The following is a 15,975-nucleotide window of genomic DNA, read 5'->3' as shown; positions in this document are numbered from 1 at the left end:
CTGTTCAGCTTCACATTGTAATGCCTCTCACTTTCTTTTTAATTCCATTTATATCAGATATAGAATATTAATACTACTGTAAGTACTTCAAAGTGTAGATGGCAAACAGCCTTGGCATTCTGTCTCCCCTCAAACTTCAGATCTTTTGATACCTGCCTTAGCAATTCGTTTTGGTTGCTCCTCCTCTTGGACTGCTCTGCAGGACTCCCTCATTTGCTGGTTGTTTACAAGACTCATTGCACAGCCTGCAGCTGAAAACTCTTCTTTCTGCTCATGTTGAAGAATTTTAGATGAAAAATCCTCGATTGCTATTGTTATACAGTGAGCCACAGAAGAAGACAGGTCTTTAAATGCATTTCTCCAGCCAAAATTCAGTAAAATAGGCTGAAATACATATTAATACTAAATCAATCCAAAGTCATTATTGAGTGTTATTGTCTGAAAATTAAATGCACATCCATAATTAAATCAGAGGACACCAAGAACTTAAAATATAGTCTGCTGGCCCTGAAATTGTATTAAAAGCAGTATTTACACTCAAGAAAAATGAACACGCATAACAATATTAAATTTGTCATTAAATTTTAAAGAAAAAATAATCCTGTTTAAACAAGACAGCTTTTAAAATATACGCTTCATCTTTACTTGATTTGTAACCTTTAACAGAATCTATTTAACAAAGTCAAAAGAATTTACAACCATTTTCAATAATATAAAAAGTAATCTAGCAGTATATACCTTGTAACAATTTTCACCACAAGATAGCAAATGGAAGTTACTAACTATGAATCTTAATGGAAACCTCTTCAGAGAAGCTGGTTTTAACACAGCCACACTGTATTTCTCTTTTCTAGAGCTGGATTTAGCAAAGAGCAAAATTATTAAATTGAGATTTATAGTTTTTAGCCAATGCTGACTTTTACTACGGTTTACATCAGTTCCCCGCCTTCTTTACACAGACTTCTGAAGTCATCTGAAGTGTAACATTAAAGAGAGGTAGATATAGTAAGACATCATCACTTTTCAACTTATCTGACTTTGCATTGCTCTTATGACATACATCAGACTTAAACCTTACCAGAAGTGGCCAATTGGGAATTGCACCACTGTAAGAGACATATTTTAATTACACAAGATGATGTTCAGTAAATACTGGATCTCCACCATGAGGGCATAATGGGAGAAGAGAAGGATTCCCAGTAAACTGCAGCTATAATACTAAATCGAAAGACAATGAAGGGCTACAAAGTGAAAGCCTTCCACCTTACTTCAATTGAAAAGTTGTATGCTTCCTTTCCCTTTCTCCACTCCAAGCATTCAACTCCAGTCAGCACAGAGACAGCCCCCATGGACACGCAGTTTTGAACTCCCCCTTTCTGGGTGGGGAAGAGCGGGGAGGGGGCTGAAATTGTTGCACGCTGGTCCAGAAGCTCCATGCTTTTACAGGCTGTACACTTCAATTTTAGACTTAGAGAGATTTCGCCCACAAACCCTTGCAAAGTCTTTTATTCTTTGATACCTTGAGTTCATGTCCAGAGAAAAACTACACACTTTTGTCTAAGAGATTTTTTTAATTTGGTGAGAAAATAGGTATTTTGGCAAAAAGGGTTTTACAGAAATAACATGCAACTTCCCAAAAGCATTACAACAGATTACTGAGACTAGCAAGCATTGCTGTAGTAAGGGAACCTGTGTTACACTCAGCAAACACAAGGTCCATACAACTTAAATGAAATACCCACAAATTAGGTGAAACAGAGAAAAAAGGTGTTTAAGTTGCCCACAAGAGGAAAGGAAGAGATATTAAGAGAAGAAAGAATAAGAGAAGAGAGGGACATATTTACAACTCTGGAGGTCACATGTTGACAGGTCAGCAGGGCAGAGGCCAAGGCAAGATGGAGACCACGTGTGTGTCTGTTTATAGACTCTGGCTGTTGTGGCCACCCCTTCTAGGCAGGACCTTTGGCTCACTGCCACTCACTGTCCCCCTAACCAAAGTGAGGGGTGCCACACCGCTCCAGGGGGTGTGGTGTGATTGACAGCCCAGCCACACGGCCTTCCCTGCCGTGTGCTCTGCACGGGCACAGCCCTGTTGGCTGCAGGCCTAGGCTTAGCCCTCCCCCCACCTCCACACACACAGATAGCATGGTTTATTTGACCCATCAATCAAACAATCCGGTGAGATATGAATCCGGTCTCTGACAGGGATCAATCTACTCAAAATATTCTTCTTTGTAATCTGTAAGAACATTAGTCTCACAAACTGATTCAAAGCACATTTAAAAAGTTTTCCACCATTAAAATTGAACCATTAAAAAATTAAATTCCACTATCACAAAGTATCAGACTTGTTAGAGCATTTAGGTCCCATAAAATCAACAACATAAATGTGTTTAGTAGTAAATTTGAGCCAGACAAAAACCTTATCTTGTACATACATTCTACAAAACATAGTGCTTACTACACAATAGTTTGTTGGCATGAAAGAAACTACACATTGTGTGAGTACCTATCCCTATAGGAAGAATCATTATTATTAAATTGTAAGAATTTCATAGATTTTTTTTTAAGATTCTGCTGTATTTGATAATACATATATAATACTAAGAAAGTTATGATATTTTAGCAATTTTTTGTTTTGAGGTATCTTATGTTAAATTCTGTTATTAAATACCAACCACTTCTTCATGAATGCCAGAAGATTTTATTCCATCTTAACTGAGACTTTGCACCTAAAATAAATCAAAGTAGCTAAAGTAATGAAACTATGGCAATATGTGTTTATAATGAACACGATGACAGACTTCACTGCAGACACACACAAAAGAAAATCCCATAAAAAGTGTAAGACTCTTTTCATACTCACCTCTTCTACCTGAAGTAACTGTTCAGGAAGCACGCTGGTTTCATTTGCTCTAGTTTCTCCTATTAAAAGCTCCCCACTAGCTCTCTTCAGAACTCCTGCACAGTATGGTAAAAGAGATCAAAGTTAGGATTAATTCTGTAGAAAAGTCAGCAGCCTACAACACCTTCTGGTATATCAATATGAAGCATAAAAAAACCCTCAACAAGATGTAGGGCAACACTAATGATATGATAAAGTCAAATTCAAGTAATACATAGTTCCTTTTGTATAACATGATGAAATCTACATCCCATTGTAATCGTATTTTATACAAACACACACATAATGTGTAAAATATGGTTTCTTTTGTCATTAATTCATTTTTATACTGATTGTGCAGTCACCTATTCTTAGGGAGAACAGATAACATTAGATCAGCTGTACAGAAATTTATTTCTATTCTTTGTTCAATAAATTATATGAATTGAACACTAATGTATTTCTACAGTTTTTACTATTTGGAAATGCCAATATCATAAGAATAAAAAGATAGTTAATCAGTACAGTTATTATAAGCAAAATAATGGCAACAGGAACCAGTGAAGCTGCTTAAGAAGGGCTGGTACAAAGCTTGCTCATAAACCTTGGAGTAATGGAAATATTGCCCCAGTTTTGACAAGGACAAACCAGAATCAGGGGTAGGTATCACTTTCACCAGTTTTTGCAAGCAATCCAGGTTCCTGAAGTGCACTGATGATAACTTCTTCTTCCAAGTGATACAGGCACAAATGGAGATGGGCTTGTTGGGGAGGTGAAAGGCAAAGGCAGCCTCTGCTGCAGTGACCATGAGGTAGTGGAGTTCCAGATCCTGAGGGCAGGAAGGAGAGTAAAAAGCAAGCTCCCAACCCTGGCCTTCAGAAGAGCAGACTCTGGCCTCTGCTTGGAGGAGTCCCGTGGGATTAGGCCCTATGTAATGGGACACAATAAAGCTGGTTAATATTTAAGGAGCTCTGCCAAGCTCAAAAGAGTTAAAAAAAAATGCCAGGAGGCCTGCATGGATGAACATAACGATCCTAGCCAAACTCAAATGAAGCATACGGAGGCTGGAAGTAAGGACGGATAAGCTGGGAGGGACACACAAATAGTATCTGAGCATGGACAAAGTCAGGGAAGCTAAAGCTCAAATGGAACTAAATTTGGCCAAGGATGTCAAAGACAAGAAGGGCTTCTATAAGTACACAGGTGACAAACAGAAGACTAGGGAAAATGTGAGCCCATTGCTCAGTGAGATGGGGGACCTGGTTACACAGACATGGAAAAGGCTGAGGTACTGAATGTCTTCTTTGACTCAGTATTTACTAGCAAGAGCAGCCTTCAGGAATCCCAGGCCCCAGAGACCAGGAGACAAGGTTGGAGAAAGGAAGATGTACCCTTGGTGAAAGAGGATCAGGTCTGAGGAAACCTGATAAATTAAGCAAACAAGACATATGAATGTCTTGGGCCCTTACGGGATGCCCACAAGTGCCAAGGGAGCTGGCAGATGTCATTGCAAGGCCATTCTTAATTATTTTTGATCAATCATGGCAACTGGGGTAATATCCCAAAGGCTGGAAAAAGCAAATATCACTCCTATCTTCAAGAAGTGGAAGGAGGAAGACTCAGAGAATCAGAGTCTTGTCAACCTCACCTCAATCCCTGAGAAGGTGATGGAGGAATTTCCAGGAACATTATGGACAAAAAAAATCATCAGGAGTACTCAGCGTGGCTTCAGTAAAGAGAAGTCATGCTTGACCAACTTGATAAACATTTATGAAGAAATAATTGGCCTGGTAGATGAGGAGAGAGTAGTGGATATTGTCTACCTGGACTTTAGTAAAGCCTTTGACACTGTCTCCCATAAGATCCTGTTATAAAACAAGCTGTAGACAAGCTCTTGATATGTGGGCTGGATAAACAGTCAGTGAGGTGAGTCGAAAACTGGCTGAATAGCTAGGCCACCAAACATGGTGGTCTGTGGCACAAACTCCAGATTGCGGCTAATAATTAGCGATCTATCTCAGGGATCAGCACTAGGTCCAATCCTGTTTAACACCTTCATTAATGATCTGCATGATAGGCCAGAGTGTACCCTCAGCAAGTTTGCAGCTGACATCAAACTGGCTGGCAGAGGGTCATGGTGCCATCCAGAGGTATGTGCAAACTCACGCACCTGGGAAGGAGCAAATCCAGGCATCAGTATATGCTGGAGGCCTCCCAGCTGTAGAGAATCACACAATATGCTGAGTTTGAAAGACCGTCAAGGATCATCGAGTCCAACTTTTAGCCCTGCAAAGAACCATACCCAAGAGCCACACCATACGCCTGGGAATATCATCCAAATGCTTCTTGAACTCTGTCAGACTTGGTGCTGTGACCACTGCCCTAGAGAGCTTATTCTACCATCCAACCACCCTCTGGATGAAGAACCTCTTCCTAAGATCTAACCTACACCTCCCCTGACACAACTCATTCCCCTGAGGGAATGAGGCCATTCCCTCAGGTCCTGTCACTGGTCACCACAGAGAAGAGATCTCTCCTCTTTTTCACCTCACAAGGAAGTTGTAGACTGCAATTGAGGTCTCCCCTCAGTCTCCTCTTCTCCAGGTGAACACACCAAATTACTTCAGACGCTCCTCAGACGGCTTCCCTTCAAGGCTCTTCACCATCTTCGTTGCTCTTCATTGGACACTCTCTAACAGCTTAATATCTTTCTTATATTGTGGTGCCCAAACCTGCCATAATATTCAAGGTGAGGCCTCACCAGTGCAGAGCAGAGTGGGACAATCCCCTCCCTCGCCTCACTGGTGATGCTTTGCCTGATGCCCCCCAGGACACAGTTGGCCCTCCTGGCTGCCAGGGCACTGCTGACTCATACTCAACTGGCCACTGACCAGGAACTCCCAGGTCACTTTCCTTGGCACTGCTTTTCCGTATCTCATTCCCGAGTCTGTCTGTACATCCAGAGTTGCCCCATCCCAGGCGCAGAATCAGCCACTTTCCCTTGTTGAACTTCATATGGTTGGTGATTGCCCAGTCCTCTCATTTGTTGAGGTCTCTCCGCAGGGCCTCTGCGCCTTTGAGGGAGTGAACAGCTCCACCGAGTTTTGTGTCATCTGCAAACTTGCTTGGTATCCCCTCCAGTCCTGCATCCAAGTCATTTATGAAGATGTTGAAGAGCTCAGGGCCTGAGATGGAGTCCTGTGGAACGCCACTAGTGACAGGTCACCAGTCTGATGTTACCCCAGTCACTGTAACCCTCTGTGCTTGACTCGTGAGCCAATTGCTCACCTACTACATGATGTGTTTATCCAGCTGTGTGCTGGACAGTTTGTCCAGAAGGATCCTGTGAGAGACAGTATGAAAAGCTTTACTGAAATTCAAAAGCTTTGCATAAAAGGACCTGAGGGTCCAGGAGTACACAATGTTGAACGTGAGCCAGTAATGTGCCCTTGCTGCAAAGAAGGCTCATGGTATCTGGGCTGCATCAGGCAAAACATTGCCAGCAGGTCAAGGGAAATGATTCTTCCTGTCTGCTCAATGCTGGTGAGGCCACACCTGGAGTGGTGTGTAAAGTTCTGGGCTACTCAGTACAAGACAGATGTGAGCATACTGGAGGGTGTCTAACAAAGGGCCATGAAGATTACAAAAGGCAATGAAGCATCTCTCCCATGAGGACAGGCTGAGAGCACTGGGACTATTATTCAAGACAAGATAAGGCTCAGGGTGGTATATCATTAATGTATATAAATATCTGAAAGGAGAGTGCAAAGAAGACAGAACCAGAGTGTTCTCAGTGGTGCCCAGTGACAGCGCCAGTGGCCACAGGCACAGACACAAACACAGGAGATTGCCTCTGAACATCAGGAAACAGTTTTTTTACTGTGAGGGTGACCAAGCATTGTAAGAGGTTGTCCTGAGAGACTATGGAATCTCCATCCTTTGAGATACTCAAAAGCTATCTGGACATGATGGTGAGCAACTGGCTGTAAGGGTCCTGCTTGAACAGGAGTTGTTTGGATCTCCATATGTCCCTTACAACCTCAATTATTTTGCAATTCTTTGAGTCGGTATTTCAAAAGAAATATAAGAATAAAAGTAAACTATATGGTATTTTTAAAATCTGTCTTGTAGCATAAAGCTGGTAAACAACAGTGGTCCAGATATTTCTAATGTAATGTACTTCATGTGAAATTAAAATCAAGAGGTTTTAAATAACCAGGAGCTGCCAAAGCATTGTTAAACATTATGTTCTAAGCATAAATTTATAGATCTTCAGTGATCTGAAGCTACTGATAGTACATGGCCAAATTTTAAGGAGATTTTCTATAAAATTTCCAGTATTTGTACATACATAGGATTACTCTAGAATTAAAAAAACCTAAGTGACTGGACATTTTCCATCTTTTCTGTTCTGTGCTTTCTATCTTATATTCGCCTTTCTTTTCCCATTGCAATTCCCCTTTATATATACATATATATATACACACATCATCAGATTCTAACTATAAGTACAAGTGAATATCTATATATTCACATTCCACTATTATTGTATTATTGTTGCTACTTAGAACAACTATTCATAACTTCTTATATAAAGAATTTAAAGAAAACCTTTAACATTTAGCCTAAAGTCCTTGTGTATTCATGACACTGCTGCCTTACTTGTTAAGAAGTCATAGCTGAGAAAAATAAGTATCTAGCTGATGGTAGATTTGTAACTGCAGGATCAGAGTCAAAGAGCCAAATGATGCTTCTATCGGCACTGGTCATTTAAAAAGCTCCTTCATCATTGAATTACCATGTTCTGTTAGATTGCCCTACCTCCTTTTCTAACTAACAGCTTGGGCACTCCTGCTTTATACTCATACATAACTATCTATGTGCATCTAGGCTCACAGACATACAAAAACCGTTCTGGTCTTCTCAAAGAAGCCCCAAGTTCAAGTCTATCATATTTTACTGAGTTCCTTTGGTTTCTCAAATTTTTGCTTTCCCCAAATCTCCTCTGGGTAAAGTCAGCCTTAATCTTCTTCAATTTAACCACCAGCTAGCAAGGGCTCCCTTCACGCTTTTCACTGATCATTGTACACTTAGCCAGACTCTCCATAAAGACTCCGCACTTCAGATGCTACTAACCTTCCTCTCAAACATTGTTTCCAAGAGACATATATCAAATTATACCCTTCCTGTCCTGTACCTTCACTTGTTTTCTGACTGTCCTGCCCTAATCAGCAAACTCTCCTGGGAAATAGAATTGCAGCTTTATTCGAGGTACAGCTGTTACTCAGCCCAAATTAGTCTGCCACTGTAGACAGGAAGGCAGGCAATGGGACGGCGGAAGCATCCCTATCTAAGCAGCCAGTTTTGTACACAAATTCTTTGACTCCTCTCTTCTCCCAGATTCCAGACATCAAACTCCATTTGCACAGATAGACAGAAATGTATGTGATCCTTCTCATATAGCTTCTTAGAGGAGAGAATTTGCAGAAAGAGAGCAGAAAAACTGAATGTTGTGAAAGAAGATGGGGGTTGAAGGAAAACTTCTCATTCTTTCAGATTTACTCCCTTTCCAGAGCATATTCTACACCTCCACCTCTCTTGATTATTATGGAAGATTGGATTAACTACAAACTCTTGCTATATCTCTCTTGAAACTTACGTTCTACAAACTTGATAGACTGCTCATACTTTGTGTACTTCCTGGAGTTTACCAGCCAGGCAGCTTGTAAATAACAAGATTATATTGAAATCTTGAAATCAAAAACTCTTCAGCCAACTTTCCTTATGTGTATTAAAATTTGTCTGGGATTATTCTTCTTTTCAAAACAAATCTAATTGCAAAGGTCCCCTTTGCCTACAATGTATTTAATTATTTCTCCAGTTCATTATTTCGCTGTTTTAGTAATGATGATTATAAAGACAGAAGAGTTACAGTGACACCTCTTACACTGCTAATATATATTTTTATTTCTTATAAGAAGCTCCATTAAATTATTTTTTCTACAGACTTGCACAGCTTTCCTATTTTTATAGCATTTAGGGTCATAAGACGAGTCATTGTGGTGCCATCTTGCATGCAGCATAGAATAGTAAAATATCAAGGAAAGCTTTTGCATGATACCTCACTGCCTGTGCATAAGCTAAGTATCAGTGCCATCAAAGTGGCTTACTTTAGCCGGCTCAGACAAAACTTTTATTGAAACTGTACTGGAAATACTGTACTGCTTTCTATCTTCAATAATGGACTTTTTATCTGTTGTACTATACTGAGCAAACTGTCATAACACAAATACAGAAAATGTATCCTAGTGTAAATTCCATCTTCACTTTCGATTGATCCGTTGCAGCTATGTATTTCTTAAAGAAGCTACTTGAGCATCTTGCTTTGAGATTAAAGCAAAAAAATCACAACTTCCTTCAATCTTTGCAACTTTTGCAATATTGCAACTTGGCAATAAAAGAGGATGCACCTATTAAGAGGATGCACCTCGTAAATTTAATTTCACACTACTTTTACTACACTTTCCAGAAATGAATATAGAATTAAGAATTTCTTCTTACGGCGTGAAGGAAGGACCTTTGCAAACCTTCCAGCCCTGTGAGGCAAAGCTTATAAATCTAAGGGCTTGACAACTTTGCCTACAGTATTTTCAAAGCGCTCCATCAGAAAAAGCCTTTCTTGATACTTGTTATCTGATCTGTCCAAAGTTCACCTTTCTCACTGGAATGGAAAAAAAAATAGTGAGACAGATGAAAGTACATTAGTACTTTAGATTTTTTAAAACTCTCAACAAAAGGCTTCTGAAAACCCAGAGGAAAGACAAATCTACCTTAAAGATGGGAAGAGAATGCAATTTGGCAGAATTCTAAACCAAAATCTTCTTAACCCTTGACTGCAGTTGAACATGTTCCAGATTACTTCAAAGAGAATAACCCCTGTGATGCTGCAAGTACTAGGTATGTCAGAACAACTCAGAATTCAACTGAATGTAAATAGAGAAGCAGACTGTCTCATCACAGTAGGGATAACCAGACAACTGCAGAAGAAAGGGTTAAATGTCTAGTCAAGAAAAAACAGAAGGTGGTTACTCCTTTAATTTTATGAAATCTAATGCTTGTAGTGGAACAAAGTTATGCAACACTGAGAATATATGTTAGAAAAATACAGATACCTTTCCTCTGAAAGGCAGAGTAGCAGTCTTGTCCAGATGCCAAGCTAAAGTTCAGGGATGGAACAAAACCACATCATCATTTGTTTGTCCAAGAACTTTTCATTATTTTTTCCTTTTATATGATTTAAGGCATAACTTGAACAATACACTAGCAGTAGATAAAATGTGTATTTATACTACATTTCTTTAAAATTGTGCTTAAATAACGCAAATGCAACTTGAAATCAAGCTCAAAACTTGGCAAGTACATACTGGTCATTGAGGGATAGAAGCTAAGATAGCTCTGGTAAAGTCAAGTCAAAAATATAAAATCAGGAAGAACTAGATGGAGAACACTGAAAAGAAGAGTAGAAAATGCAATTCAGAGAATTTTTTTGCAATCCATAAAAGACAATTCGTGAAAATGAGGATTCTGAATATATTCCAGAAGATGCCAGATACAGAACTCTCAAACTGAACTCAGAGACATATCCGTATCACCTAAAAAAACTCTCTACATCCATCTCCCTACAGAGTTCACTCTGGTTCACTGCTTCCTTTGGTGCTATTGTCTGCCATGGGGTTACCATCAGAGAACGCTGGTAGGCAGTACTTCCCTCTAATATCTATTTTCAACCGCCTAAATTGGTCTTCATAGGATTCCATTGTGCACACTGCAAAGAAACTTGTCTTGTTGCCAGCTAGAACTCTGAACTACATGTCTTTCTTTTCTTCACTGTTCTTTTTTTGGTTCACAAGCAACCTCCTACCAAAAGCAGAATCTGCAGAAGAGACTACATCCAAGCGATAATGCAATGAAAAAGTATGAAGAGAAGCCCAGGTGGCCACCTTGCAAATTTCCAATGTGGAAGCCTTCGACCTCTCCGCCCAAGAAGCAGCTATAGTCCTAGTGTAATGAGCTTTACAAACCCTGGGAGTCTCTTTACCCTTAACTACATACGCCTCCCTAATACAATCCCTTAACCATCTAGCTAAGCAACTCTTAGAAGCCATTTGACCCCTCTTAAGACCCCCTAAGAGTACAAACAATCTGTCAGAAGATATGAAATCTTTGATTCTTCTGTGATAAACCCTAAGTGTTCTTCTTACATCCAATTTATGCAGCCATTGCTCTTTGTCATTGCTGGGTTTAGGGAAAAATGAGGGCCAAGAAACTGTCTAGTTTAGATAAAACTCAGATGCCATCTTTGGGACAAAAAAAAATTTAAAAAGAGGAACCATCCAAAGAACTACTTTGTTTCTGATGGAACTTGACACATGTTCTAAATATCAAGATTGAAGTACTATGGGATATAAAGCAAAAAAAAACAATTAAAACTGCCCATGAAACAGCTATAGACATAAATGCAACACTTGACACAAGCACATGAAAAAACATGCTATTTTTGTTGCATCTCTGCATGAGTTACATAGATAAAAGACTCCTGTGAATACTAAAAGCAACCAAAAAAAAGAAAGCAAGTGCAAGGTTCCCATCTATGTGATGTCTAGGGAAACTTTAGTTCACTTGGACATTAGCCTACCTTTTATGAACAGGTCAGTTTCCCCTAATTTGCCAGTACTACTTGCAGAGGACTGACACTTCAGATATCCCTCACTGCACTGACTGAAGCGTAGACTGGATACACCCAACCTAGCTTTAACCCACTGAGAGTACAGGTAACTGTCTAGTACCAGCAGCACATGGCTGAATCTGGGCTAATTTGCTCTGCTTCTTAGGCTGGTTCTGTAGTCTGTGCTGCACTGTAAACTTGATACTGGTACTCCAGTTAATTTAAAGCTGCTTTGGACATATCTACACTCCAGATTTTGTTAAATTAAACAAGATTTCTAGTAATAAGGCTTCTAAATAAGTACAGAAGATGGCAATTATATTTTCTAGTCACATATTATAATGTGTTCTGATGAAATAAAACAAGGATTCTAATCTATCCTTCTTATCAAAACTCAGTCTTCATCAGTGACAAAAATAAGATTATCAGTCTAATATAGGACATTAACAGAGAAAATTTTAAATCCCTTTTGGTACTTAACAGAGCCTGTAACTACTGGAAATATAGCTCTCATTCTCCCACATTCAATAATTTTTCATTTCATCACTACAACTGAGATTTCTGACAATATGAAGTGAAAATAACACAAATAAACCCTTCTTCTAGTCAGACATCTTATTAAAAATTTCTCTGGACATGTCTTCTTTTTACATACTACCTGTAAACATAAAACTTAGCAAAGTTTTGTGAATAGAACCACCTGATCAGAACCGCAACACTAAATACAAAGCTATGTCTGAAGACTTCACTAAAAGCACCTGTAAAATATTTACCTTCACTTGTTTTTCAGGGTAAAAGTAATTTTATGTTTTCTTTATAGAATGCAGCTTCTACCCAAAGACTCCCTCCTCCAATAAGATTTAATAATATTTCCCATTCAGATTTTATTAAGTAGAGGTACCAATTAAGAACTGACTTGTCATAGACAGAATTACCCTTAAAGAATATTCCTCAAAGAAGGAGGCTTAACATACTTTAGAGAAACAGTTCTGAATGTAATTAAGCTTGGAAAAATGCCTGTAGGATAAAGTCCTAAATACACTTCCTGGAAAGTAAATTATTTCTTATCAATGTTGAGTTCTTTAAGTTCTCTGAATTACTGGAGATCACGTCTTAGAGTGTAGTTATTTAAATGTCAAATAAATTTCCCACTCGAGTTTTTCAACTTCTTTACACTTTATCACAGAATATACTAATAAAGAGACTTACAATCACTCTTACCGAATGTGTACCCTGTCCTACACATGAGGAGGACTCCACAATATGAGAAGTTTACTCTAACACCTCTTTGTAGGATCAAGGCCATAAAACGTAAATCATAATGTATAACAGCTTAACATTTCTTGAGAATTAGTAAAACAAAGAGATTAAAGGAGGGAGAAATACACTGAAACCAATAGCAAAAATGGAACTTGAATGCAAATTTTATTAGAGCTTTGATGTATAGTCTAAAAATACATAGATTAACCTGTACTTCTTTATTTCAGAATGTCAGGATTACAGAGGAAGAATCCGTCAACAAAATGCGTGCCTCATTTCGTATTTTTATTTTCATCAATTAAGTATTCTAAGACTATATTCCCAAAACACCTCTCTCCTCAGCTTGCAGCTCGACTACACAGAGAGTAAATATTTGACTCCACCTATCCTCTCTCCCTGAGCAGCCTGGACTCATTTCTGGTCTGATCTTTTCCTGCAATAGAATCAAAGCCCTTGAAACAACTTGGTCTCTGGTGACTTGGAGTTTTTCTACTGGCAGAAGCAGTAGAGTAGAAGAACATTTATGAGCTTACTGTCACCTGAAAGGTGTTATTCACCTCCATTTTCATATCAGGTTCTCCTGAATAAAATTAGATGAAAAAGAGAGTGAACTTGGAATCTATAGCAAATGCAAACGAGGCCTGATCACTTTACTGATGTAGAGCCTACTTCTATAAAACACCCACTGAAGCCAGTGGGATAAGCATATTAGTAAACATAGTACATATTTGTAAATGTTTGTGAGAACTACAGGTTAAACCAGGACTATATTCTTAAACATTTAGTTGTATGTATACTAAGATCAACTAAACTGTTGTTCAAGTCAGTGCTTTTCTCTCTTGAAAAAGGCATCTTTCAAGGATAAGTTCAGAAACATTCAATTTCAAAGAATTCAGACTCCATGTATTGTTGCGTCCTATATGAAGCATAAGATTTTACAGATAATTCAGTAGGAAACGTCAAGTTACAGTGTTTGATAGTTTTTCATTATGATTCGTTATCTACAGTCAGTACATCACATCTTTATATACAGCTATGAGTTCTTTTCCTCAAGTCATTGTGCTCAAATATAAATCTGCGTATTACAAAGATTTCTTCAGTGGATATGGTAACAAAGTTATTTTCAAAATATGATGACATAATTTAGGTAATGTTGAAAATCATAAAAAATTATATTTTGCACAAAGTAAATCAATACATTATTTGATTGATTACCTTGAACGTTCTTATTCCGCTCCATAAATGAAGGCAGCAACAGAATTTCTGCACAGAGCTCTTCAATTTTTTCCTCCATTAATAAGAAGAGTTTGATAAGTTGAGAAAGACATTTGAGTTGATACAATGTTAAGCAGAAGTTCCTTCCTTTTTTGGGGTATTCTTGGGAGGCTGTTAAAGTAAAATAATAAAATAACATTTATTATAGCCTAAAAAATGATCCTGCAAAATTGATTATGTAAAACAATATAATATATCACATAATTTCATTTTTCTTACCGTATAATGTATCTTTTTCTCCTTATAAAATACTGTTACATTAGTTCTTCCTAAGTCTTCAGCATTACTTAATTATCTTGGAAGTTACAATTAAATTCCAGGTTTTGTTATTCATTAACTAGGATATTTTTCCAAGCAGTGGATCTACTCAGAAACTTTTTCACCTGTGTTTTACAGAAAACCCACTGTGTTGCAAAAGCCGAAAAGGAAAAAAACACGTCATTACTGTATTCTAATGGTTTGGGACATCACATCAGTTGTCACTCTGCAAGTCACCTTGTCTGTTTAACAATCTGCTAGCACAATACAGTTGATGAATATGACATTTGAGTGAAAAGAAACATCAATCTAACACTCCACAACTTTAAATATGTGGGGTTTGAAAACAAGTGAGACTGTCAGTGAGCAAATATCAGCAAGTATTATAACTATAAGTATTTGGTATTTAAAAGAAGAAACTGAACATTTTATTTTGAAAGGTTAACACATGTAATCATAACATATAATCATGTCACATCAACCAGGGAACTCTGATTTGAGCAAAGTCAGACTATAAATGACTGTGAGATGTTTCCAATTCAGTATTACCTAACCACATGGGTTTAAGTATTTTAATTTTATAATTTCTTTAAATGCAATAGATTTGCACTTCTATGGAAATTGTGGCAAGCTGATACCACGTTCCTATGCAGTTCTGTTGCAGATGTAACATCAGCAGAACAGTTTATCTAGAAAGTGTCACAGTGAGAGTCAGAGTAGTTTGAAAGGGAAGCTCTGAAAGACGAAAACAAATAGAAATTGATTGAGATGTATTTTCATGTGTCAGATCTCTCTTACCTTTGCAAATTTGAAATACTCTGTACTGTCCTTTTTTCTCAAGTTCCTAGATATTTTTTTAAGCATTCACAAATCACTTCTAAATAGACATAGATCTAAGAAGCAGAGCTGAGCTCTGAATACTAATTCCCTAATTTACTATTCCAGTTTTGCAGCCTTAGAGATTAAAATGCGGGTTTTGCATCCACATCTGAATTTCCTCAAAATTCCAAACAGATGTATTCATGCTAGTCCCTTGCATTTCAAAGAATGGAAAAAGAGTTATGCATAATTGCCTCTGTTAGTGCCTTTCATCTCTGAATAACAAGTAAATAATATCTTTATCACTGGATTTCTTATTTTAAGTCCTAAACTTACAAAAAACCACATTCTGCTATTCAGAGATCTTGACTGCTTACCTGAAAGCTAGAGAATATAATCTGAGTTTAACTGATATGAAATGACTGCATGAGTCTGTGGTGTAAGAACACAAAACATATCATAAAAATGAACGAAACATTAGTTCTATCTCCTATAATTTGAAAACCTTGTGATGCTCTTGCCTCCTCTCTTGAGGAACACAGAAACCTTGCAATTATTTGATTATTTGATTGACCTAGAAGACAAAGGTATACCACAGTAATACTATTTTTAGAATATAATACTAAACTCAGAAAAAAGTAAAAACTTTAACTTTTACTTTCAATGATAATTCAAAGTATATTTCAGTTTTATTGTTTCTCAGAACTGACAACTCATTTATTCAGTGCTTCGTGATCAAATAGTGTGCACACAC

General features: G+C 37.9%; 1 protein-coding gene across 2 annotated transcripts in view; it reads right to left on the bottom strand.

Moving 5' to 3' along the window:
• The window catches only part of KIAA0825 (KIAA0825 ortholog), a 106,011-nt gene that overhangs the window by 51,416 nt on the left and 38,620 nt on the right, over positions 1-15,975 (bottom strand). For both annotated transcript variants that reach the window (XM_029958173.1, XM_029958174.1), the window contains exons 5-7: positions 14,085-14,255; positions 2,867-2,961; positions 157-384 (exon numbers count right to left, since the gene is read on the bottom strand). In XM_029958173.1, coding sequence (XP_029814033.1) covers positions 157-384; positions 2,867-2,961; positions 14,085-14,255 — 494 coding nt within the window. The remainder of the gene's footprint in view (positions 1-156; positions 385-2,866; positions 2,962-14,084; positions 14,256-15,975) is intronic.

The sequence above is a fragment of the Manacus vitellinus genome, unplaced genomic scaffold (assembly GCF_001715985.3).
Source record: "Manacus vitellinus isolate BGI_N305 unplaced genomic scaffold, ASM171598v3 scaffold_145_pilon, whole genome shotgun sequence".
NCBI classification, from domain to species: domain Eukaryota; kingdom Metazoa; phylum Chordata; class Aves; order Passeriformes; family Pipridae; genus Manacus; species Manacus vitellinus.
The sequence above is the reverse complement of the archived record's forward strand: the minus strand, read 5'-3'. Positions and strand labels throughout refer to the sequence as shown.